Source organism: Artemia franciscana, chromosome 8, assembly GCF_032884065.1.
Source record: "Artemia franciscana chromosome 8, ASM3288406v1, whole genome shotgun sequence".
Taxonomy (NCBI): domain Eukaryota; kingdom Metazoa; phylum Arthropoda; class Branchiopoda; order Anostraca; family Artemiidae; genus Artemia; species Artemia franciscana.
Window position 1 is genome coordinate 42,741,210 of NC_088870.1, and position 27,900 is coordinate 42,769,109.

At 34.1% G+C, this 27,900-nt stretch overlaps 1 protein-coding gene and 1 pseudogene across 1 annotated transcript in view; one reads left to right on the forward strand and one right to left on the reverse strand.

Annotated features, from left to right (window-relative positions):
- LOC136030447 (serine-arginine protein 55-like) overlaps positions 1-27,900 on the reverse strand; it is a 45,436-nt gene that overhangs the window by 8,294 nt on the left and 9,242 nt on the right. The window contains exons 3-6 of the mRNA XM_065709432.1: positions 23,511-23,698; positions 20,526-20,595; positions 15,223-15,296; positions 8,510-8,695 (exon numbers count right to left, since the gene is read on the reverse strand). Coding sequence (XP_065565504.1) covers positions 8,510-8,695; positions 15,223-15,296; positions 20,526-20,595; positions 23,511-23,698 — 518 coding nt within the window. The remainder of the gene's footprint in view (positions 1-8,509; positions 8,696-15,222; positions 15,297-20,525; positions 20,596-23,510; positions 23,699-27,900) is intronic.
- LOC136030574 (general transcription and DNA repair factor IIH helicase/translocase subunit XPB-like) lies at positions 24,267-27,041 on the forward strand (annotated as a pseudogene).

Consider the following 27,900-nt stretch of genomic DNA (forward strand, 5'->3'; position numbering starts at 1 on the left):
TTTTTTACCTTTTTTTAGTTTTTTTAGTTTTTTTAGTTTTTTAGCTTTTTTATTTTTTTTATTAGTTTTTAGTTTTTTTGTAGTTTTTGCCTTTTTTTTAGTTTTTTTAGTTTTTTAGTTTTTTTATTAGTTTTTAGTTTTTTTTGTAGTTTTTGCCTTTTTTTAGTTTTTTTAGTTTTTTAGCTTTTTTATTTTTTTTATTAGTTTTTAGTTTTTTTTGTAGTTTTTGCCTTTTTTTAGTTTTTTCAGTTTTGACGTCACCTGATCCAGTTTTTTCAGGTGACGTCACCTGATCCACGATCCACAGATCCACAGACAACTTATTTTTATATATATAGATAGTTTTTTTTTTTTTACTTATGTCCTGGTCGTCATTTATACTCCCTGTGTCCCGGTGCTTTGTTGATTGCTAATCGAACATTCCTTTTGTCCTGGTCGCTTTCTCTTTGAGTGTCGTCATTTATTAGTTTTTTCCTTTTTTTTTTAGTTTTTTATTGGTTTTTACCTTTATTTTAGCTTATTTTTCAGTTTTTTCCTTTTTTTTAGTTTTTTTTTTATTTTTTATTTTTTTTAGTTTTTTACCTTTTTTTAGTTTTTTTAGTTTTTTTAGTTTTTTAGCTTTTTTACTTTTTTTATTAGTTTTTAGTTTTTTTTTGTAGTTTTTGCCTTTTTTAGTTTTTTCAGTTTTTTTTTTAGTTTTTTATTGGTTTTTACCTTTATAGTTTTTTTAGTTTTTTAGCTTTTTTATTTTTTTTATTAGTTTTTAGTTTTTTTTGTAGTTTTTGCCTTTTTTTAGTTTTTTCAGTTTTGACGTCACCTAATCCAGTTTTTTCAGGTGACGTCACCTGACACATCCATCCATCCATCCACAGACAGACAACTTATTTTTATATATATAGATATATATATATATACTAGCTGTTGGGGTGGCGCTTCGCGCCACCCCAACACCTAGTTGGTGGGGGCGCTTCGCGCCCCCCCCAAGCCCCCCCGCGCGCGTAAGTCGTTACGCGCCATAATAGTTACGCGCCATTGTAGTTGTGTCCCTATGTCCCACCTGTGAATATAGATAGATATATATATATGGTTTTAACTACGTAAAACTTGCGAATATACAACATTCTTTGCTGTCCCATTGTCTTTGCATATAAATAGATTGTCAGGTTTACCGACTCTTGAACATGCAACATATAATGGTCCATGGGAAAACAATCTGTATTCAGATCTATACCTCATGATTCTAATGATTGCCCTTGAGCTTTGTTGATGGTGATTGCTAATCGACCATTCCCTGTCCCGGTGTCCCGGTCGTCATTTACATCCCCCTGTTTCCCCCGGTGTCCCCGTTGTAGTTGTGTCCCTGTGTCCCGGTCGTCATTTATATTCCCTGTGTCCCGGGTCCCGGTCGTCATTTGTATCCCGGTGTCCCGGTCTGTATATACATTCGTTTTTTAGTTTTGTTTTTCTCCTTTATTTTTTTCCTTTTTTTTTCTTTTTTAGCTTATTTAGATTTTTAGATTTTTTAGTTTTTTTATTAGTTTTTAGTTTTTTTTTCTTTTTAGTTTTTTTGTCCCGGTCGTCATTTATATCCCCCTGTTTCCCCCGGTGTCCCCGTTGTAGTTGTGTCCCTGTGTCCCGGTCGTCATTTATATTCCCTGTGTCCCGGTCGTCATTTTAATCGAACATTCCTTTTGTCCTGGTCGCTTTCTCTTTGAGTGTCGTCATTTATTTTTTTCTTTTTTAGCTCTTTTAGTTTTTACCTTTTTTAGTTTTTTTTAGTTTTTAGTTTTTTTAGTTTTTTACCTTTTTTTAGTTTTTTTAGTTTTTTAGCTTTTTTATTTTTTTTATTAGTTTTTAGTTTTTTTGTAGTTTTTGCCTTTTTTTTAGTTTTTTTAGTTTTTTAGCTTTTTTATTAGTTTTTAGTTTTTTTTGCCTTTTTTTAGTTTTTTTAGTTTTTTAGCTTTTTTATTTTTTTTATTAGTTTTTAGTTTTTTTTGTAGTTTTTGCCTTTTTTTAGTTTTTTCAGTTTTGACGTCACCTGATCCAGTTTTTTCAGGTGACGTCACCTGATCCACGATCCACAGATCCACAGACAACTTATTTTTATATATATAGATAGTTTTTTTTTTTTTACTTATGTCCTGGTCGTCATTTATACTCCCTGTGTCCCGGTGCTTTGTTGATTGCTAATCGAACATTCCTTTTGTCCTGGTCGCTTTCTCTTTGAGTGTCGTCATTTATTAGTTTTTTCCTTTTTTTTTTAGTTTTTTATTGGTTTTTACCTTTATTTTAGCTTATTTTTCAGTTTTTTCCTTTTTTTTAGTTTTTTTTTATTTTTTATTTTTTTTAGTTTTTTACCTTTTTTAGTTTTTTTAGTTTTTTTAGTTTTTTAGCTTTTTTACTTTTTTTATTAGTTTTTAGTTTTTTTTTGTAGTTTTTGCCTTTTTTTAGTTTTTTCAGTTTTTTTTTAGTTTTTTATTGGTTTTTACCTTTATAGTTTTTTTAGTTTTTTAGCTTTTTTATTTTTTTTATTAGTTTTTAGTTTTTTTTGTAGTTTTTGCCTTTTTTTAGTTTTTTCAGTTTTGACGTCACCTGATCCAGTTTTTTCAGGTGACGTCACCTGATCCATCCATCCATCCATCCATCCATCCATCCATCCACAGACAACTTATTTTTATATATATAGATATATATATATATATATATATATATATATATATGTATATATATATATATATATATATATATATATATATATATATATATATATATATATATATATATATATATATATATATATATATATATATATATATATATATATATATATATATATATATATGTTTTTAACTACGTAAAACTTGCGAATATACAACATTCTTTGCTGTCCCATTGTCTGTGTATATAAATAGATTGTCAGGTTTACCGACTCTTGAACATGCAACATATAATGGTCCATGGGAAAACAATCCGTATTCAGATCTATACCTCATGATTCTAATGATTGCCCTTGAGCTTTGTTGATGGTGATTGCTAATCGACCATTCCCTGAGTCGCCATCGTCATTTATATATCCCCCTGTGCACCCCGGCGTCCCCTTTGTAGTTATGTCCCTGTGTCCCGGTCGTCATTTATATTCCCTGTGTCCCGGTCGTCATTTGTGTCCCGGTGTTCCAGTCTGTGATTTCTCTTTGAGTGTCCCGGGCGTCATTTATATTCCTTGTGTCCCGGTCGTCATTTATATCCCCCTGTGCCCCCCGGCGTCCCCATTGTAGTTGTGTCCCTGTGTCCCGGTCGTCATTTATATTCCCTGTGTCCCGGTCGTCATTTGTATCCCGGTGTCCCGGTCTGTATATACATTCGTTTTTTAGTTTTGTTTTTCTCCTTTATTTTTTTCCTTTTTTTTCTTTTTTTAGTTTATTTAGATTTTTTAGTTTTTTTATTAGTTTTTAGTTTTTTTGTAGTTTTTACCATTTTTTTTAGTTTTTTTAGTTTTTTTTTTTTTTATGTCCTGGTCGTCATTTATACTCCCTGTGTCCCGGTCGTCATTTGTGTCTCGGTGCTTTGTTGATTGCTAATTTATATTATATTTATATTTATATTTTTTATATTTATTAATATTTTTTTAGTTTTCTTTTTCTCTTATTTTTCAGTTTTTTCCTTTTTTTTAGTTTTTTCTTTTTTAGTTTTTAGTTTTTTTTTGTTTTTTACCTTTTTTTAGTTTTTTTTTAGTTTTTTTTTAGTTTTTTTATTAGTTTTTAGTTTTTTTTTTAGTTTTTGCCTTTTTTTAGTTTTTTCAGTTTTTTTTAGTTTTTAGTTTTTTACCATTTTTTAGTTTTTTTTAGTTTTTTAGCTTTTTTAGTTTTTTTTCTTTTTAGTTTTTTTTGTAGTTTTTACCTTTTTTAGTTTTTTTTCTTCTTTTGTATTAGTGTGAAATAATTCAGACGTCATATGCGGACAAACACGACGTCACTCGACAGACAGACAGACAGACATAACCCACAAACAACTTATTTTTATATATATTTATTCATATTTTTTAGTTTTCTTTTTCTCTTTTATTTTTCAGTTTTTTCCTTTTTTTTAGTTTTTAGTTTTTTTTAGTTTTTTACCTTTTTTTAGTTTTTTTAGTTTTTTAGCTTTTTTAGTTTTTTTATTAGTTTTTATTTTTTTTGTAGTTTTTGCCTTTTTTTATTTTTTTCAGTTTTTTTTTAGTTATTAGATTTTTACCTTTTTTTTAGTTTTTTTTTAGTTTTTTAGCTTTTTTAGTTTTTTTTCTTTTTAGTTTTTTTTGTAGTTTTTACCTTTTTTAGTTTTTTTCTTCTTTTGTATTAGTGTGAAATAATTCAGACGTCATATGCGGACAAACATGACGTCACCTGATCCACACACAGATCCACACACAGACAACTTATTTTTATATATATATATATATATATATATATATATATATATATATATATATATATATATATATATATATATATATATATATATATATATATATATATATAAACATATATATATATATTAAAATGAGTTATCGGTTCATTCGGCTGAGCATGAGAATTAAATTGTTAACACAACGAAATTATAAATAAATTAATTATTTAAAAGTAAATAAAAATGTAAAAAAAAACTTCTCTCTAATTGTTGTTTTCGCACATCTTATAACCGCGTGTCTTTACTCTTCATTTTCATTTATGACTCGCTCACTTGCTCTGTGTTGCATGTCTTCTAACCGCATGTCTTTGCTCTTCATTTTCATCACTGAAACGCTCAAATTGTCGTTTTCGTATATCTTCTAACCGCCCGTATCTTTGCTATTCATTTCCATTTTTGACGTTTTTGGATTTTCATTACTTCAGACAATTTATCAATGGCCTTTGCTTTAGCTGCCCGTATTGGTTTTATCGCAATTGATGGTCCAGGTTGTCGATTTTCATATCTTATCAAGTTTGATAGTTAAGGCGTTGGCTCCAAAGAATCATCATTTATAGCAACTACAACTGCAAATTTTTCGTTTTTTGGGCCTTCCAGCAGACATTATATTATATAAATAACTGATGTGTTGGAAACTCGATAAACTTATTTATGCTATGCATGATATCATATGAGAAATTGCTTATATGATGTCATAAGAAATGTACCGGGAGCCCGGGCCTTGGCACTTGGTAGGCATCATCACATTATTCTTTAGTTTTATTCATGAGACGTCAAATCAGCAATTTCAATTCAGAAATTCAGAAATTCTGGATGAAATTAATATTCCTCTTTCCTGTTACAGCACCAAGGAATCATCGATTTTATAGAATATATTTACTCTAGTTTTGTTGTTGTTGTGATTTTCACTGTTGCTTCTCTTCTAACCGTAGATTTCATTTACAACTTTACGTGTCCATCCCTGTCGCTGATCTTTTAGGCGTTGATTTCTTTTTCCTTTATTCCCATTTAGGATTCGTGGTGATGCTTGTTGTCGCACGTTTTCTAGCCACAGATCTTATTGGGCTTGATTGTCGTGCATCATTATCTCAGACATTTTACCATGCCTTTTGCTTTAGCTGCTTGGATTCATTCAAAATCATGTGCCATTTGGCATGAAGTCACAGATACCAAAAAACTTCTGTCCCGGGTTCTCCCAAATCGTTACATTTATGTTTTCACTGCGTTGTTATACAATCCAGTAACAACCAGCATGTTTCCATGCCTATGCCCTCTGAACCATCTGAAATGTGATTTTTTTATTTCTTGTTCCATGCCTTTTTCTTTAGCTGTTCAGAGTAATTTGTCATCTTATGTAATACAAGCGTCATAGATAATAAAAACGATGAGACCACTCTTGGTGGAAAAATAAAGAAAATTTTCCCCTTGAATTGAAATCCCCTTGAAACGTCACTCAAATGATTTTTTTTCTAGAGACTAAGCTCTAAACGAGTTTTTTCAAACTCGAGAAATATCTAAATTAATTTTTTTAGCCCAGAAATCCAAGGTTGTCAACTTTAAGCAAGAGCTATGAGCTCATATGGCACTTGTGACGAAGTCGGAAGAGTCAATAGCTCTAGCAAAATTCTAAGAATCAATAGATTGATTTCAAGGGAAAATCAGAGGCTTAATACCAGTCGGGATTTAAAATAAGAGCTCTGAGACACGAAATATTTCTGCATATCAAACTTCAGTAAGATCCGGTCACATTTCTACGACATTTGATTATTATACCCACCAAGTTTCATTCCGATCTCTCCACTCTAAGCGTTTTCCAAGATTTCAGGTTTCCCCTCCAGCTCCCCCCAATAAAACCAAATCTGGTCGGGATTTAAAATAACAGCTGTACGACATGAATTCCTTCTAAATATCAAATTTTAAAATACCAAAGTTAAAAATCTTTCAAATTTTTTCAAAGTTAAAAATACCTCACTTTTCCATTTTTTTCTGAATTAACACCCCCCCCCCACTCCCCCAAAGAGAGCAGACTCAGTCCGGTTATATCAATCACATATCTAGGACTTGTGCTTATTCTTCCCACTAAGTGTCATCCCGATCTCTCCACTCTAAGTGTTTTCCAACATTTCCCGTTTCCCCCTCCAACTCCCCCCAATATCACCGGATATGCTCGGGATTTAAAATAAGAGCTCTGAGAAACGACGTCTTTCTAAACATCAAATTGCATTAAGATAAAATCACCCATTCATAAATTAAAAATACCTCATTTTTTTCAATTTTTCCTCTCTATCCAGCCCCCAGATGGTCGAATCGGGGAAACGACTGTTATCAAGTCAATTTGTGCAGGTCCCTGACACCCCTACCGATTTTCATCGTCCTAGAACGCCCAGAAGCACCTAACTCACCAAAGCACTGGAAATCCCCCAACTTCCCCAAAGAGAGCGGATTCGGTCCAGATATGTCAGTAACGTATCTATAACTGTGCTTATTCTTCCATCAAGTTTCATCCTGATCTTTCCACTCTAAGCGTTTTCCAAAATTTCCGATTTCCAAGATTTCTGTTTCTCCCTCCAACCCCCTCCCCATGTCCCCGGATCCGATTCGAATTGAAAATGGAGCATCTAAGACATGAGACCAAGATAAAGATACCTCAATTTTCACGTTTTCTAATATTTACGGTTTCCCATCCAACTCCCCCCAATGTCATCGGAACTGATCGGGATTTAAAATAAGACTTCTGAAGCATAAGATCCTTCTAGATCTCAAATTTCCTTAAGATCTGATCACCCGATCAGAAGTTAAAAATAACTTATTTTTTCTAATTTTTCCTACTTAACCCCTCCCCCTAACTCCCCTAAAGAGAGCTAATCTGGTCTGGTAATTTCAATCATATATCTAGGACTTGTGCTTATTCTTCCCACGAAGTATCATCACGATCTCTCCACTTTTAGCGTTTTCCAAGATTTCTGGTTTCTTCTGCCAACTCCCCCCAATGTCACCGGATTCGGTCAGGATTTAAAAGAAGAGCTCCGAGACACAAGGTCTCCCAAAATCAAATTTCATTAGGACCCGATCACTAGTTCATAAGTTAAAAGTACCTTATTTTTTCATTTTTTTCTGAATTACCAAATTAGCCCCCCCAACTCCCCCAAAGAGAGCAGATCCGGTCTGAATATGTCAATCATGTACCTAGGACTAGTGCCTCTTCCTCCCACCAAGTTTCATACCGATCTCTCCACTCTAAGTATTTTACAAGATTTCCGACCCTACCTCCCCCCCCCCCAATGACACTCGATCTGGCCGAGATTCAAAATTAGAGATCTGAGTTACGAGATCCTTCTAAATACCAAATTTCAATAAGATCTGATCACTCCTTCGTAAGTTAAAAATACCTTATGTTTTCGAATTTTTCAGAATTAACCCCCCCCCCCCCAACTCCCCCAAAGAAAGCGGATCCGTTCCGGTTATGTCAATCACACATATAGGACTTATGCTTATTTTTCCCACCAAGTTTCATCCCAATCCCTCCACTCTATGCGTTTTCCAAGATTACAGGTTTCCCCTCCAACTTCCCCCAATGTCACCGGATCCAGTCGGGATTTAAAATAAGAGCTCTGAGACATGATATCATTCTAAATATCAAATTTCATTAAGATCCGACCAGCCATTCGTAAGTTAAAAATACCTCATTCATTTAAAAATAATTTTTCCGACTTAACCATCCCCCACTCCCAACCCCCAGATGGTCGAATCGTAAAAACGACATTTTCGATATTGGGCAATGAATCCAGCAGGTCTGGTCCCTGATACGCCTGCTAAATTCCGTCGTCTTAGCTTATCTAGAAGTGCCCAAACTAGCAAAACCGGGACAGACCGACAGAAATTGCGATCGCTATGTCACTAGGTAAATACCAAAAAAGAATGGAGCCGGAAATATTTAGTTACAGTTTGTAAAACAGAGCTCAAAATACAATTTTGACAAACATGTTTCGTCAAAAAGGAATCAAGCTCAGCTTATAAAGAAATAAATAAAAGAACGACCAAATATTTGCCACATAAAAAAGGCTACCTTGACTTGGAGGCAGTCCTGCTGCGATCTCTGGTACGGGAGCGTGAACGAGGAGAGCGACTGCGTGAGTAAGACTCTCTGATTGAGCGATCTTCGACAAGTCTAATGCGGCGACCAAATAGTTCAGTGTCATCCAGAGAATCCAAAGCATTTTTCATATCACTTCTAGTGGCAAAGTCAACAACTCTAAAAAAAAATAATTGTATGGTTTCGTCTTAGAATTAAGGTCTAATTTGCTTATGAGAACCTAAAATATCAGATTAAGACTCACTATATAATGCTTAATCCTCTCCCTCTTAAAACATATCCTCCCCCTCCCGAGAAATTAAAATTAGGTGCTCGTGAAAACAAGAGATAACACAAAATAGGCTAACAAAATTCGATTATTTTAAGTGCACGCCAGACTGCAATGTTAGCTCGTTTTACGTATTACGATCACCTGACTAAATTTGTTGTTACGTCACTTGAGACAAAGATAACATTAAATGATTATTGAAAACTAAATTAAGGAATCCAGCATTCCAAAATATCCATACCAGGAGGATCAGATGAGCTTAAACAAGAGACACATGTTCAAATCCCAGTACACTCTAAGTTCGAAGAATCGAAATTGTTGCAAACTAACAATATTTTTCTCGTATTTGAGAAGAAATCGTATGGTTACAGATCTATCTAATGAGGAATCATTATCCATCAAGGAGTCACGCTTTATTTTTTTTTTCCTTCAATAGCAATAACCCCGTAAAAGGAAAAGTCCTTAACAATGCGGTATGACCAATCCCTGGTCAGAAATGACCATTGATCTGGAAGTCCCCAAAAATTTTGAGGCCTAAAATTCATCTATTTTTGTATCTTCGCCTCTCATTCTCCAAAACTAGTAGAACCTCCTTTATCCCATTTTGTCTTCAAAGTTAAATTCCTTTCTTTCTTTAACAATCGAGACAAACAACTGCATCATTCTTAACATATTTACATTGCAAATTCATATTATGGATGTCACATTATCCCTCCGTGGCTAACATTTGTAGATATATTTTAAGACAATTTGATTCTAACTGAAATTGGAATTTAGAATCGACAAAAAAAAAGGAAATAGTCTCTCCTTAGGCTTTCACAATACCCAACTTGCAAAGAAAAAATCCTTTGGGTGTAATCAAAATTACAAATAAGCTGATTTTTCTATACTCGCAGAAGAATGTTAAGTGCCTGAGGTTGTCATGGGATTCCCATTCCTTAGACACATTTATATAATATCAATATAATGGTACTTTATAAATATAACTCTAACTATGTAGTGTATTAGGCAATATTAATATAAAACGAAGACGCCTATGGTACCAATTTTTAACCTACTCCAGAAATACTTATTCTATCACCATGGCAATCAGCTTGTACCGTCTTTTTTTGTAAAAAAAAAAGCTTTACAGTTTTTATCAAACAGTTCGTGGTAACGAACTGTAGTAAGGAGCGACCCAGCTCAATAGTAACCAAAACTCTAAAAAATGGAATTTTGATGCCAATAGTTGCATCAAAAGAATCGCATTTTAATGCTGATTTTAAATATGTAAGTTTCGACAAGATTAGTCTTACCCGTCAAAAGTTACGACCCTGAGAAAATCACACCATCAGATTCAGTGTATCAGAGAACCGTATTGTAGAAGTTTCAATCCCCTATCTACAAAAATGTGGAATTTTGAATTTTTTGCCAGAAAACAAATCACGGATGCGTGTTTATTCGTTGTTTTTTTTTTCCCAGGGGTGATCGTATCGACTCAGTGGTCCTACAATGTCACGAAAGGGCTCATTCTAACGGAAATTAAAAGTTCTAGTGCCCTTTTTAAGTGACCGAAAAAATTGGAGGGCACCTAGGCCTCCTCCCACGCTCATTTTTTCCCCAAAGTTACCGGATCAAAATTCTGAGATAGCCATTTTATTCACCATAGTTGAGAAACCTAATAACTGTCTTTGGGGACGACTTACTCCCCTGCAGTTCCCGTGGGAGGGGCTGCAAGTTACAAACTTTGACCTGTGTTTACATATAGTAATGATTACTGGGAAGTGTACAGACGTTTTCAGGGGGATTCTTTTTGGTTTGGGGGGAGAGTTGAGGGAGGGGGGATACATGGGAGGATCTTTCCATGGAGGAACTTCTCAAGGGGGAAGAGACTTTCAATGGAGGGGGCGCAGGATTTTCAAGCATTATTTAAAAAAACAATGTAAAAATAAATATGGAAAGTTTTTTCTACTGACAGTGAGGAGCAGCATAAAAACTTAAAACGAACAGAAATTATTACGCATAGGAGGGGTTTACCTCCTCGTAATACCTCGCTCTTTACGCTAAAGTATTTTTTAGTAATTTCAACTATTTATTCTACGGCCTTTGTGATTCAGGGGTCATTTTTAAAGAATTGGGACAAAATTTAAGCTTTAGTGTGAAGAGCGAGGTATCGACGAGGGTTGAGCCCCCTCATATACGCAATAAAAACATACGAATATAGAAGTTCGCTACGTAAGTTAATTAGTAATTTACGTATATTTTTTACTTATGAAAACGTTAGTAAAAAATTTAAAATTATAGTTGCCTTTTAAAGTAATCAAAAAATTGGAGGGCAACTAGGCCTCCTGTCTCGCTTCCTTTTTTCACAAAATCTTCCGATTAAAACTATGAAAAAGCCATTTAGCCCCCAAAAAATTAATATGCAAATTTCGTTTAAATTATTTATGCGCGGAGAGCCAAGATAAAAAAATACATTAATTCAAAAATGTCCAGAAATTAGAAAAAAACAAGTTTTTTTTAAAATGAAAGTAAGGAGTGACATTAAAACTTAAAACGAACAGAAATTATTCCGTATATGAAAGGGGCTTTTCCTCCTCAACGCCCCGCTCTTTACGGTAAAGTTTGACTCTTTCTCTTAACTCTACTTCTTAAAACAGTAAAAAATTTTAGCGTAAAGAGCGGGGCGTTGAGGAGGAAAAGCCCCTTTCATACACGGAGTAATTTCTGTTCGTTTTAAGTTTTAATTCATTTAAAAAAAACTTGTTTTTTTTGTTTAATATACAAAAAAGGCTATATAACTACAAGATAAAAAAAATTAAATTAGTGGCAATAAAATTAAGCTAAGAAAAGTTTTTCGAGAGGCTTAATGAAGGTCCAAAATATACAGAAAAAAAGAAAAGAATAAAAGGGTTATCTGTTCATATTTAGCAAAATAAACACACGGGAGTTAACGAGTTAGTCTATTCCATAAATTCCTCACATAATACTTTTCTCAAGAGCGACTAGCCAATTCCCTAACTTTCTCTATTCCATAAATGGCACCCAAAATCGGCGCTTTCAGTGCCCATCTATAAAAAGGAAATAGACGGGAGTTGCAATTAGCTTTGTGACCTATATACGTTGAAATCTATTTTATCAGTATTCTATATAACATTTTTCCAAAGAAGGCCTAACCAGTTTCCTAGCCCACATCCATTCGAGAGTTGGCACCCGAATCGGCGCTTTCAGTGCCCATCTATAGAAAGGAGATAAACAGGAGTGACAATTAGCTTTCAGACCTATATAAGTTGAAATTTATTCTAACAATTTTCTACATTATTTCACAATTTATTCTAACAACTTTATGTTGTGTATCAGAACAATTATTCTTTCAGAATAATGTATCATTAATATTATAAGAACAATTTATTCTTTCAACATTATTCCTGCTGTGTATCAGCTGTATTCTAACCTTTATTGTTCTATAAGGTGTTATAGAACTTGTGAGCATGCAATTTATTATTTAAACACTTTGCTTACAAAAGAATAAGATATTAATTTCTTATATATTTTGCAACTTATTCACAACTTATTTACAAATTATTCTACAATTTATTCTAACAATTTTCTACGTCTAAGTCGTAGAATTACAATTTTCTAAGTTGGTTCGAAAGACGGACTAACCAGTTCTATAACATTCTCCATTCCAGAAATGGTTCCCGAAATCGGCGCTTTCAGTGCCCATTTGTAAAAAAGAAGTGGACGGGAATAACAATTAGCTTTATGACCTATATACGTTGAAACCTATTCAAACTATTTTCTACATAACATCTTTCCAAAGAGGGACATAAAAGTTCCCTTACATTCTCTATTTCATGAATGACACCCAAAATTGGCGTTTTCAGTGCCCCTTTGTAAAAAAAGAGATAGACGGGAGTAACAATTAGCTTTCTGATCTATGTACGCTGAAATCTATTTTAACAATTTTCTACATAACATCTTTCCAAAGAGGGTCTTACTAGTTCTCAAACATTCTCCATTCCAGAAATGGCAGCCGAAGTCGGTGCTTTCAGTGCCCATCCATAAAAAGGGAATAGATGGGAGGAATAAATAGCTTTGTGACTATGTATGTTGAAATCTTTTTTATCAATATTCTATATAACATCTTTCCAAAGAGGGACTAACCAGTTTCCTAGCCCACCTTTATTCCAGAATTGGCCACCAAAAGCGGCGTTACCAGTACCAACTTAAAAAAAAAAAGAAAGAAAAAGAAAAAAAAGACTCCTAATACTTCAAATAAGCTAACAAATTAGTTTATTAAACCTTTATCTAACCTTGTTCGGATAGATCAGCCCCCAACCCTAAAACGCCAAAAGAATAATTAAAAGAAACAAAAGATAAAATAAAACCCACGGAACATTCTACACCATCTATTCTATCTGTATTTTGGAATATAGGTAGAGCATTCCAGAATTATCTTTCTTCTCTTCATTCTTTTTATGGTCTTACTTTTCCGTTGACTGCTCAATTGTATATCTCGAGGAAGCTTTCCTGGGGGGGGGGGGGGTATTTTGAAGAAGGCAATACAACAGACGCAGTTTTTATGTCTAAAATTAACTTAACCGAGCAACAACTCACTCCCCAGATACTTTTTTTCCAATAAAAATACCAAAAGCACATTTTTCTAAATCTAGAGTGAGGGCGAAAACTCTTCCCTCTCCCAATTTAAACCACTGATCGTGAATATTATGAATCATGCGAGTATATTCCAAGCCAGAGAAATCCAACAAATTGGGTTGAAATAGACACAAAAAAAATGTACCACAAGAGCGACAATAAAGCCCCTACATAATTAAGCTTCAATCAAAAGGCGACAATGAAACATTTCAAACTCAACCTTAATTATCTCAAAAGCGTTTCAACAGTTTTAACTGATGTGCATTAAATTGAACCCCATGTTCTTGTATCAAACTACCAGAATAATGAAAAAAAAACCTTTTCTTTATACAACTTTACCTTTTACCATTTAAACTAAATTTTTTTTTTTAGAGATTCTATTTTTCCAAGTTATTATTTTAAATCAGTGGGAACCGTTTTACTGATATCCCTAGATAAATTCTGTGGCAATAACTATATTTCAAATAAAAGATCTAAAGCCAAACTGGCCAACCATGACAAAAAATCAAAGAAATGAATATAAAGACATCAAACGGGTATATGGTCAGTAAGTGAAAACGAAGCGAAAAAAAAATCAAATGAATGTTTCGCCGGTATACAACAAAGCGTCTTCAGCGTAAAAAAAAGAAGATCGTTTCTTTGTTTTTTAACTGTTTCAACGAATTACATACTTACATTTGAAATGTATTAATAATAGATATTACAAATGCCGACAAAATTACATTAAGAAGAGCGTAATGATTGTTTTTTTGTAGATGGCATATGAATCGTTAAGATATTATACTACTTCTATGGACAGCTTTAACAATCGAACCTTCTAAACTAAGTAATAAATATAACATATAACAAGGGCAAGCTGGGCAATATGTTCATGTCATTCACCAAAAACTAACACATAAATACAGCCTAAAATAGTATTACTTTGTTTTGTGCTAATAGCATTAGAAGTGAAGAAATGACAGGGCTAAAATAAAACATTAACTTCCCTATTTGAAATTCAGTATTAGACCAGAAAAAAAGAATAAACAATGTAATTAACTTTGCATATGGTACCAGTATGACAGAAAATGACGTCCACAAAAATCTTTTTTATATTCATTTAATTCGTTTTCAAATATCAATTTTCAACCTCCTCCCCCTTCAATTTGATACATACAATTCCAGTTTATTGCCCTTTAAGAAAAATCAGAAAAAAAAACAGCATAATATCCTGTATGGATTAACAGCAAAGAGTCTCTCTTTAAAGACATTTTCTAATGCAAGCTACTTCGAATTGGTGACTGTGCAGTTAATCAGTGTCGCATATACAGAGCCAGTAAAAAAAAAAAGATAGCTTTATAAAAAAGCCTATAGGCTAGAACAGCCAAAAAAGGTGTTATAACAAGTTTCCCACACCCTTTATTAGGTCACTAGGAGGATCAGCTATAAAAATTAGTTTAATATTTCAACTTACAGTTGCTATTACACCTTACCGTTACCATATCAGCTTGAAGATGAAAGTTGACAGAATAGCAAGTAATAGTTTTTTTTTTCGTCCATCTGACCCAAACAAAAAGCAGGTCGATCCCGAAAGGGACTGGCATGGGTAATAAGAAGGCATTTTAGGGGAACTTGACCAATATTGAAGGGGGATCAAGACCAAAGGTTTGTACAGATTGGGGCAGAGAACAATGCTCAGCTATTGGCCTAAGGCGGCTTGGTGTTGCAGGGAGTTGTTAGTAGTATCACAAGTATTACACACGAATAATACGACAAAAAAAATGTATAAAAGTGAACTCACCCTTCATTCTTTCTTTTGCGGTGAGCGTCTGCAAAAGTCACTTCGCCAGCTTTACGCATATAATCTTTAACATCCTAAAAGATAAAATATGAAAACAAAGAGAATATGAGAAATCCCACCCTCCAACCCCCTTGAAAATTCAAAGAAAAGATAAAACCGATGTTTCTTAAAACAATCTGCTTAAGTAATTTTTTTTATAGTAGAAAGGAAACAAAGACTTTAGAAGTTCAAATAAATTCTTGAAAAAAAAGAATAAAAAATTATAGCGTTGGGAACTAAGTAACCACGTAAGTTTACTTTTTTGTGTTATAAAAAAAGAGCATCCGACCAAGGCTAAACCAAGCAGCTTTGATTAATGCCTAGTTAACAGATGTACTCTTCTTGCGAATTATCGGAAATTGTCTGATTTTGAAAGTTTGACCAGTTATGATAAAAGTATTTCTTGAAAAAAATGTACATGAAAAGAAAGATGAAACAAGCAAGGTTAGCACAGTTGCACACTGATCCAAGCCCTACAGGATTAGGGGGGGGGAGGGGGGGGGGTAAAGAAGTATAGTTTTATACTATTAATTTTCAATTTTTCTCGGTTAAATCAGACCAACCCGACTTCAGAAATTAGAATTTAATTAAGTTAAAATTGGCCAGAATTGCCCCATCTCTGATGTAATGAATTCTACTAAGGCAGTAGACAGCCACACACGTTTTTGGCCACTAGGCAGAAATCATTCAAGGTTGGCTTTGATGTTTCAGCATACCCAAAATAAAGTTGCGTTATCTGACCATCATTTATTTTGCTCTTAGCAGAAATATTTGAATGGTAGGGATTTTAATGACGAAAAAGATGTCTTCATTTTTTCGCCAGCGAAATCTGACGTTTTATTTTATGGATAAAGACGCTGTATCAAGGAATTAAAGCCATTTATTGAACTAAAACCCCCTTATTAAGTGGTCATAAGAATTCACACTTCCTTAGCTGCTAACCCTATTTTCGAAATCGAGAAAATGAAGCGTTTCAACTGAACAATTATAACTTTAAAAACAGTCCAAGCATTTGGTAGGTGACCTTACCTGGATCAATAGACCTAAGACAATAACCCAGATTATTTAGGACTGTTTCTCAACTGGCCCCAAACAGAAATTTAGAAAAGCCAATTTGCCATTTTGAGCCAAATTGCCAAATTTGCCTGGATTGCCAAAGTCAAACCAATAAACCAAAAACATGTTTGAGCAAACCAGTGAATGAAATTGGACCAAAAACAGGTTTGTGAGAACCAGTGAAGGAAATTGGATTTGAGCCAATTTGGCCAATCACTTGAAAATATTAAACATAATTAATATTTATTTGTTGCAAAATATTACAAAAACACAATTTTTAAAATTAAATATTCCAGATCCGAACATCTTAAGTTTTAGAGCAAATTATACAGGCGAATACAAATAATTTATTCGTAACAGTAGTGCTTTATATATATATATATATATATATATATATATATATATATATATATATATATATATATATATATATATATATATATATATATATATATATATATATATATATATATATATATCGAAAGTATAACAGTTCAAAATAGGGATGAAACCTTTTAATCGAAAGCAAACAGATATAAAATTTTTTAACTGGATATTTCGAATACATATACAGTATTCATCATCAGCAGTAAAACTAAAAGACATCAATAAAAAACAAAATTTATACCCAATAAACTAATTACATATAGTTTATTGCTCTTATTTTTTCTTGAATAATTTTTTTTTAATTTCGATTGTTTCCCTGAAACAATCAAAATTAAACAATTTGCTTTAAACCTTGGTCCCTAGAAATCAAAGAAACATTTTCAAACAAAATAAAATGATTCGAAATTTATTCAAGAATAATTCCATTAACAGAGATACAGGTGAATTTGGGTTGAATTCAATTTATGATAATTTACTGAGGTCAAATAAAGTAAATCTTATTTCACTTAAGAGCTATGACATCTGTCCACCTCATATGTCAGATAAATCTAATGAACCGGAACCGAAAAGGTCAAAGAGATTTGCCTCCGCTGTTGCATTGAAAAAAATAAGAGCAATAAACTATATGTAATTAGTTTATTGGGTACAAATTTAGTTTGTTTTTATTGATGTCTTTTAGTTTTACTGCTGACGATGAACACTGTATATGTGTTCGAAACATCCAGTTAAAATTTTTTATATCTGTTCACTGTCGATTAAAAAAGTTTCATCCCTATTTTGAACTGTTATACTTTCGTCATGGAAAGGCAGGGTGGTTATATATATATATATATATATATATATATATATATATATATATATATATATATATATATATTTCATGACATCTTATCTATGAAATTCATGAATTCATTATTCATAAAATTTGTCTCTTTTATTGAACACATAGTAATATTTGAACCAAATATAAATAAAAGCAATTAGGTAATAAATCAATTTTTTCAATGACGGTTTTGTTTTTTTTTTAGTTTCGATGGATAATCAATCATGTTCCAATTGATAAAACATGCATTATTCACTTCAGATTTTTACAGCTTTTTTTTGGCATTTTATTGTCTTTTTTTACATACCATAACCTTAATTTTCCATTTAGTCTTACCACTTGCTTCCCGATTAAGCAAATACAGCATGCGCTAGAATTGCGCAAATACTTGTATGGAAAAGTCTCAATTGTCTTGCGAGACTCGTCAGAATAAGAATTCTTATCTACTTTCTTCTAAAAATTATCATTATTCAGGGCCGACAGATTCGCACTGAATGCAAGGGGGATAGTTGCACACCAAAACTGCTAAGGACAATATATGGAAGCTTTTTGACTGGAAAACACAAAGAAAGTTTACTGAACAAGTTCCAGAGCCTTGTTTTCAGGTCACCCACTTCCAACACGGAGTTGGAAACAGGTTTTGCAGATTATTGTTTTTTGAGTGTCGTGTTCAACAAGGTTAAAGTTTTCTCAGAACCTGCGTTCAACCATGCTATTGTAGCACATTACAATAACCCGCTTGGAACTCGTATGATTAAAACACTTTAAAGTTTTGCTCGGTTAAACATGGAGAACCCGAAAATGCTTTTTGTCGAGCCCACTCAAAACACGCTTCTAACCCGGTGCCTCAAAACACAACTCAGCACTATCGGGCTGTCCTTTGTCAAAATCCAACATCTTTCAAGTTTTCAAGAAAATTGATAAATAGTAATTTTTCAAAAATCCTGTTTAGAACAGAAGAAGCAGATTCAGATACTGCTTTTGCCACTTTACTCACAGGGTCGTGTCTAACACATTATAGCAGATTAAACGAAATCGACTCTATAATTGGAGTCACCGTTTTGAGATTAGGGACGGGGAGAGGGTCGATCCTTAACTCAAACTTGAACTTTTGTTTTCATACTAAGATTTGGCAGAGGGTAGCCGTAGGTTCTGCAATGCATTTCTCCCCATAAGTTGAGAATTAATTTGTGAGACACCCTGCGAATATATATATATATATATATATATATATATATATATATATATATATATATATATATATATATATATATAATATATATATATATATATATATATATATATATATAAATTAATTGGGAAAATTTGCAAAGGACTATTTGTAATCTTTTTTCGTTAGCTATCATACCTTGTACCAACTGAACACTGAAGTTTTCCATTTTATTACACTTAATATTTGATGATGAGCTTTAAAAAGCAACATAAACTTAACAACAAACAACCAAAACTACAACTTTAAATACAAAGTATGCCTAAGTCAGGTCAACAAGACAATACATAAATACTAAAAGAAAACAAAAGATAACTACAAAACTCGAGACTTAACAATGTTCGTTTTTCGAATATTGACGATGAATCTTTCAAGCAAAGAAAATAAAACCTTAATCTGAATCCTCCCAGATCCAAAGACCTTATTTTATTAGACTCAAAATGCCGGTAAGATACAGTGAGGCTCCCAAACCCAATTATCATTGATAATAGTTAAATATTTGTAATTACCTTCATCCTAAAACGACTCATGTCTGTGCCTTATATGCCCAGAATAAGAAAAACTTCTCTGCAAGAAGCAATTATTCTTGCGGCAGAATAATGAGGATAGTAGTTCGTTTTCCGGGATGAAAAACGAGCTATATAGGTCAAGAGTTGGCGAAAATTTGTTTAGGGTCTTAACTAATTTTGGAAAAACCTTTTCCATATGAACGACACCACAAATTCCCAGACGTCCAACACCGTAATTGTAGGTTTCACTCTAGAGCAAATAAAACTGAATTAAAGTTGTTTCCCTTCTCAATGAGCGAAGCTCAATTCCCTGGCATAACAATATAGACAGGATTATCTCTATGGGTAAGAATATACAATAAAGTAAATAGTGAGACGGACACGCCATTCAAGTACAATTCTTTTCTGAAATCCACACGCTCCTACTCCACCCCAATCTATTCAAGGCCTCCATCTTTACACCCTCCCAGGAAATTCTCATTTCCCTTAAATCTTTCTTTACGACAGCCTCCCACTGCAACCTCGGACGACCTGCTTTCCGTTTAACTCCAGACGGTTGACCAAAAAGGACAATCTTCGGCAATCTGTCATCCTTCATCCGCAGAACGTGCCCTATCCATCTCAACCTTTCTCTTGTCATAGCCCTAGAAAGCGGGATTGAACCACACCTTTCGTACAGCCTACTGTTTGAAATACGATCAGTCAGCTGGGAACCCAAAACAATCCATGGGCAATCTTTGGAAAATATCTAGCAAATCTTTATCCGCTTTTCGAAGCGCCCATGCTTCCGAGCCATACTTTACAACTGTCATCACTACAGCTTCCAATTTTCTAATCGTGGTTTGCAGACTTATCTTTCTATTTTTACAATTTTTTTCACTGTGAAAAAAACGCCCTGAGCCTTGGCTATTCTACTTTTAACATCTGCACTGCTCCCACCGTCTTTACTAATAATGCTATCAAGGTAGGTGAAGCTGTCCATGTGATCAATCTTTTGGTTACCCAACATCATCTTTTCATCTTCACTTATTCCTAGCCTTAGCGATCTAGCCTCTTCTTAACATTAATTTTCAAACGACTTGGGAGGCAATACCATAACGCTACTGATTATGGTGCAGGTTAACAATATTAAAAAGCCCTTTAAACCCATTTCAATGAACCTAAAGCAAAGCCCCAAACTAGACAAAAAAAAGGAATGAAAATAAAAACAGATGATTAAGCCACCCAAAAGTGTAAGCATGAAATATACAAAACTTACCCTCCAGGTAGCACGACTTGACAGGTTCTCAATTATCAGACGGTATTTTGTATTTGATGGTGGATCATACCTAATTAGGGAAAGACATAAATTAGTGTTTTAACATAATAATCAGAAAACAAAACTTGACTCATTCCTATCTTTTTTTTGCCTAAGATACCGAATAGATAGATGTATAGATTTATCATAAGCTGAACAAGTCCAAATAACTCAATATTCGATAATTCAAATCACAATATAGTACCATAGATGTACCTCCCCCCTCCCTCCCAAACAATAACAACAACAAAACAAGAACTTAAATTACTCTCCTTTCCTTACAACATTAATAAGATACACATAATTTTATTCATTTTCTCTTCCGCCTTCGTTCTTTTTTCCCTTTCTTTGTAATTATAAGCTTAACAAAGTCATAACACTATTCTATAACACACATCATAAATAATAATGATCTATCACCTCCCCCTCCAAAAAAAATCGAGTCATTATCCTTAAGTCTTTTCCATGTTCTTTCCAACCACTTTTAACTATTAAGAAAAAAAAAATTCTCTGAAATATTTCAGAATCACTTTTTTGGATTCGACCCACGAAACTGCGATGGAAAACTTTTCTAAGTATTAATAAAATATTTTTATTCCAAACAACTGGACTAGAATAATAACCTATTTTAAATAACTATAAAAAACTAATAATCTCATACGGAAATTCTGATTGATAATCTGGAACATGTAGTGATTTTATTTACCTTGCTATTTAACTGCGCATAGGTCTTGAGTTCCATAGAAGCTTATTCTGCAAAAACCTTTCTCTGAACAGAAAGGGTGAAGGGTATGGGTGAGGGGTGAAGTCCCCTCACCCATACAAAGATTGAAGTTCTTTTGCCTAAGCCATTTACATTCTCTATTGTACCTTAAAATTTCAACTTCATCGTCTGAGCCATAATCGACATTTTGCAGATAAATTGAAAGGTTGGGTATATATATCGTCTATTGATGTACGCGTGTCGTTTCCATTGTATGCTATCCCCAACAGCTGATAAGCAACCAAAACCAAAGATGGTGACCTTTCTGCTAAAAACTGTCGATGAACAATGGCTAATCTACATAATTTAGTGTCACGACCCTTGGCGCCGTAGGAAAAACGTGGTCCCCGGAGGCTTACTTATTATACCTTTTGACGTTACCGAACAAAGCAACTATTTCAAAATATTGGTCCAAAATCAAAGGGATTACAGAGACCCGTATAGCATTGAAGTTCTTAGGAAGGAGGCTGGTTGCACTCGATTCCCTTCTGCCTTCCAACAGGACACTAAAATTTCCACTTTTGAAGCGAATGGGCCAGGCCCCTTCCCATCCTTGTGTGGCCACCCTCTTCTTACGGAGTGGCACTGGAAAAAGGTTTTTGGGCCTTGGTTCAGCCCCATTTGAAAAAAATCCAAATATTAGTCCTTGGATTGCCTATAACACCCACAATGGCTGTTACTGACTACCCTTAAGAGTTGTACGAACCTGAATGTTAATCCGTATATCTCGCTACACAGAAGAAGAAGAAGAGCTTATCTATTTACCGACTTGAGTGTTTATTTCACATTAATATTTTTTCTTTTCTTATTGCAGTGGAAAAACTAATTGTCAAGAACATTGCCCCAAGAAACTTGCTTGCGGTCACGGCTGCCCCAACTTTTGCAGCAAGCCTTATATAACACTAGCTCAGTGCCACCTTCGCATTAACTTAGACAAAGGTGATCTTTAACTCTTTATTATTAAAAACTTACATAGTTCCCATTTATAATGATTTGTATCGATTCTTTATAAACTCATTTAGTATTGGCAACAGCTTGTTCTTTAACATAAACTTCATTAGTCAGACATTTTAGTACATTCTATATGGTCTAGTGGTTACAATAGCTTGCTCTCACCTAGTTGGCCCGAGTTTATTTCCCAGAATGGGAATTTTTTACCTTTGAGATTTTTTAAGGAAAATTATCATCTATGTAGTGATTCCTTATAACATTTCAGTTACTATAAACTACAGTTCGTTCTTTAGTGTAAAGAAAAAAAGTGTTGTGGAAGCGGAATATCGTGGTTTCAGCCACTTTTCTTGATTTTTAAACCAATATATTTTCCTTGTTATTCAAGTCAAGGGACAGTTAGTTTCCTACGTAGGGGTATTGGACAAGGCGGTTCTTAGTTTACTTTTTTTTATCTGACTTTAGTTTTAGGAGTAACTGGCTATTTTGTTTTTTACTATGGAACGTGATTGTCTCTTACTGGGTTGCTAGCTACCGCTGCAACCCAGAAACTGGATCTCGTTTGGAGATTTATCGATCACCAGTGCATCAGGGAAAAGCAACAGCCATAAAGTAAGGTTCCATAGTGGAACCGTTGGATCCATTCCTTTCTAAAAATGGTCAACTATATTATTAACACTATGTAAACAACCGTAGTGAAATACTGCTACACTGTTTAACACCCTTTTTATTTCAAACGGCGACAACAAACCCTTATCCACGACCTTAATTGAACCTATTTATTTCCAATACATATCACCTATAATCTTCACAAAAAACCTTGGCAGGCCTATTTTGAGGAGAAACATACTGATGATAGTTTTTTGTGTAAAAAAGAAGGATTCGATAAGATAAAACTAAAATTTTTAAAGAGAGAAATATTTAGGGTAGTTTCAAGTTCTCTGTTCAAGTACAAAGGGCAGGAAAAGTAGCTGCCAAGTTGGTTTAAAGGAATACTACCGACCCTTTAGGAACTTCGTTTTAAGATGAGTGGAGGGAAAAGCAATCAAGGGGAGAAAGATTAGAGATAAAAAGGGAGATCATAGAACAGATATAAATTGAAGGAGTAGAGAGAAATCGTAAGAGGGAAGGAGAGCATCCATACTGAGATTAATGATGATTTAACTAAATCTAGTATTTTTCAGCAGGATAGCAAGCACTTAAATAAATACAAAGAGAAACATAAAAACATATACCTTCCACTAGCTCTTCGTCTATCATAGTAGTCACGATCTCCTCTATCACGTCGATCATAGCGCTCATTTCTCATGCGCTCAGACCTTGGGATGCCTCTTGCATGCTCTACTGTAACCCTTTCGCCCATCAGCTCCCTTCCATTTAAATCATGGACAGAATCCTCTGCATCCCGGCGATCGTCAAAGTCCTAAAATGTAGAGATGGGCAGATGAAAATATATCCTACAGAAAAAAATACTGGGAAACAGATTTGTACACTCGTATTCAACCTAACTCTTTATCAGAAGAGTTACCACAAGGGAAGGGGTGGATACTGTAAGAGCACATTCTTTTAAATTCAAACAAAGGAGGCAGCGATTAAGAATCACCAGTGGCAGCACGCTTTCTCACTAAACCATGCTTTTTAATGCAGTGAATGTCCCGTGGGCATCAGAATAAACATTTTTGTACTCCACCCGCTACAGCCAGAAATTGCGTGACTGGATATGAAGTCCTCTTTCATAAAAACTTGAACTCCCAATTTTTCCTTTGTTTTGTTCAATACAGATTGAACATAAGTGGATACGCAAGTTCACACTTCAACTGTTAAATCCATTTTTTGGTACCTGGTACAGAAAATAGATGTTTATGAGTGCATCTCTCATTCCTCTGAATAAGCTTTCCTAATTATTAATTTTGACAAGTTCATTTACTTGTAAATTACAAGGTTCCAAAACTAATTATTTCAGAGCTCGAAGTCTTTTTTATTCCTTTGCTATGGATACAGAAGTAAATGACATTAAAGTAAGTATCACTGCTTTCATTTTAGCACATGACGTCATATTGAATATTAATGTTTGGGGCTCAAATAGAAAATACCACTAATCCTACAATGACACTAAAAAGGGCAAACAAGGAGGAAGTGGCAGAGCAACGCAAAACCAGGCTTGCAGCTAAAAGAGAAAGGCCCAGATTAGGAATGTCCAATTAACTTCAATAAAGGCGTGTCGAGAAATCGCGTGGAAAAGACAAAGATAGGAGAAAGAAGGGAAAAGGAAGATATATTGAAGCAGAATTTGAAGAATCCCTTCAATAGGTTGATGTTTCTGAGTGTCTCCCTGAAGTTGCAAAGCAAGATATCGAACGCATAGATTTTTAAACAAATACTAAGAAGAAACATTAGGGAAAATCTTTTCAAGACAGTGGAAATCAATTCTGTGAATATTTCGGCCCTATGTCCAAGGGCCGTCTTCAGCACAATACGAGAACGAGAGAGAAAATATGTGTATACTTACATTAATGTATAAACTTACATTAAAATGTGAGAATTAAAACTAATAATGCTTTTTTTAAAACATTTTTAAAAACAGCCCTAGCATCCTTACTTCAACGAAGTTCAACCAGGACTGAAAATAGCGTCTTTGTCGCTATTTTCGCATAGATTTTTCTGCGGAAGAGGATATATTCCGTGCTAAAGATTATAGAAATGAGATGATACTCAAGTCAAATCACGAATCTCGTCCTTTGTGGGTGTTGCCAAATGGTCAAATTTTTCTCGAGTCTTTCTCTCCAGTGTAAAAACACGCCCACGACTTTTTGGTTGCCATTGCTGAACCTGTTTCGCGACCCAAGTACATACAAGAGTACAAGTTGACTGTATATTCGCTGTATGCAGCCGAGAGCGTAGGACTGGAGACAAAAGACATTATTGAGTATTTGAAAAGACTAAGTAAGACAACAGTGCCTAAAAGAATTAAAGAATTTATTACCCACTGTATATTGTCCTATGGCAAGGTCAAATTAGTGCTTAGACAAAATCGTTATTTTGTGGAGTCTCAGTATGTTGACGTCATTCAGAAGCTGTTGAAAGACCCCAAAATACAAAAACCCGCGTAACTCGAGGCTCAGCGGATGAGGTTGTTAGAAGTAGTCAGGCAAGAGTGGCAGCCGTGACCTCCGGATCAAAGGCTATCACAACTGGACCAAGCAATGATGCTGTCATTACCGGCACTGGATCAGACGCCCCTCCGTTAGTCAGTACTGCAGATATTCCTGAAGATATTTCGAATTTCAACGCAAAAATTGATAAAGACGATGAATATTTATCCAAAGAAATTATATCGTTCGAAATAGATCAAAATCATTTGGAACCCTTGCAGAAGAGCTGCATCGCGTTAGAGTATCCTCTCTTGGCCGAGTACGACTTTATAAAAGATACTCAGAATCCGGATATTCCCATTGATTTAAAACCAAATGCAATCCTCCGTCCATATCAAGAAAGGGCTTTGGGGAAAATGTTCGGAAACGGACGTGCGCGTTCGGGTCTTATTGTCTTACCATGTGGTGCAGGAAAAAGTCTAGTTGGAGTTACAGCTGAAAGTACAGTTCGGAAGAAGGCTCTGGTGTTGTGTAATTCAAGTGTTTCTGTTGAGCAGTGGAAGGCCCAGTTTAAGATGTGGAGCACTGCCACTGACAATATAATATGCAGATTTACGTCCGATCTCAAGGAAAAACCAATGAACGCCAGTATTTTGATTACCACATATCCCATGATAATGTATGGACAAAAAAGAACACATGAAGTAGAGCAGACAATGAAGTTCCACAATTCCAGCCAAAATTTTTCGTCGTGTTTTAACAATCGTTCAGGTTCACTGTAAACTTGGATTGACGGCCACTTTATTGCGTGAAGATCACAAAACTGTTGATCTGAATTATCTGATTGGTCCCAAAATGTATGAAGCCAATTGAATTGAACTTCAAGAGAAAGGCTACATAACCAAAGTTCAGTATGCTGAAGTGTGGTGTGACATGGCATCATAATTATACAAGGAATATCTATCAGCCAAGTCTGCTAAGCAATTGCTACTGTACGTTATGAACCCAAATAAGTTCCGGAGTTGTGAATTTTTGATTAAATACCACGAGAGGAAGCAAGAAAAAATCATTGTTTTTTCAGACAATGTGTATGCACTCAAATTCTCTGCCACTACTCTTAGAAAACCTTTCCTCTGTGACTCTACTTCTCAGGCTGAACGACTCGAAGTCCTTCAAGTGTTTAAAGAACAACCCGGCAGTAAACACAATATTCGTCTGTAAAATTGCTGACACTTCTTTTGACCTGCCGGATGCCAATGTTCTTATCGAGATATCCACCCATAGTGGGTCTAGACGTCAGGAGGCACAAAGGTTAGGAAGAATCTTGAGAGCCAAAAAAGGCGCCATTGCTGAAGATTACTATGCGATCTTTTACACCTTGGTATCACGTGACACGACCGAAATGGGATATTCTCGGAGACGTCAACGATTTTTGGTTAACCAAGGCTACAGCTACAAGGTCGTTACACATCTTAGTGGAATGGAAGAGGGAGATTTACATTTTGAAACTAAAGAGGAGCAAATTCATTTACTTCAACAAGTATTGACTGCCAGTGACAGAGAAGGACAAGAGGAAACTCCCTTAGTAGTGCTGATGATGCTATTTATTCTGAAAGTAGAAGACCTGGAGCTAGATCAAAGCATCCGTTGTTTAAAAAGTTTTGTTCAAAGTAACACTCTACGAGTCAATAATTTTTACTGTCTTTCAGTTTTTGTATGCAATACATTCTTTTTAACTAAGAAATAAAAAAAAGTTGAAAATTATTTAAGTTCAGTTCAGAATCACTAAAGTTGTTATGTAAACTGCAAAAACATTTATGGTGCCCGAGCAATAATTTTAATGTTTTAATTCAAACTAGGGAAATACCTGAAAATTTAAAAATTAGTTTGTCTTTTAAGATAAAATCAACTAACTGTCATTAAGCTTACAGGTTTCAACGTAACCAGTTATATAATATAGGTAGGAAAGCCCAAAAACGAAAATTTACCACTATAACAAACGATGAGACTCTTATTTGGCAAGGGATTACAACAATTCAAAAACCTTAAAACAGAAAACCAGAAGTTTCAAGCTTAGTACAAATCATTATTAGAAATTGGACTAGCTTCAATAATCAAATATCTTTGAAGAGATACAGTATGAAAAGACATTAAATTGGATGCAGAGCAAAAAACTGGTAATTGCAATAATATTTGTAAATATTTAACAAGGGATTACAAAAATTAAAAAAAAACCCAAAAAAGAAAACAAAAACTGAGGCTTAGTAGAAATCGTTTAGAAACAGGATTTGATTTAATAATCAAATATCTTTGAAAAAAGACAGTATGAAAAGACATTAAATTGCATATAGAGCAAAAACTGGTAATTGCAAAAATATTTGTCTATATTTTAACGACAGATCCAAAAATTCAAAAACCCAAAAAAGAAAACAAAAACTGAAGCTTAGTAAATATCGTTGTTAGAAATTGAATTTGATTTAATAATCAAATATCTTTGAAAAGATTCAGTGTGAAAAGACATTAAATTGCATAG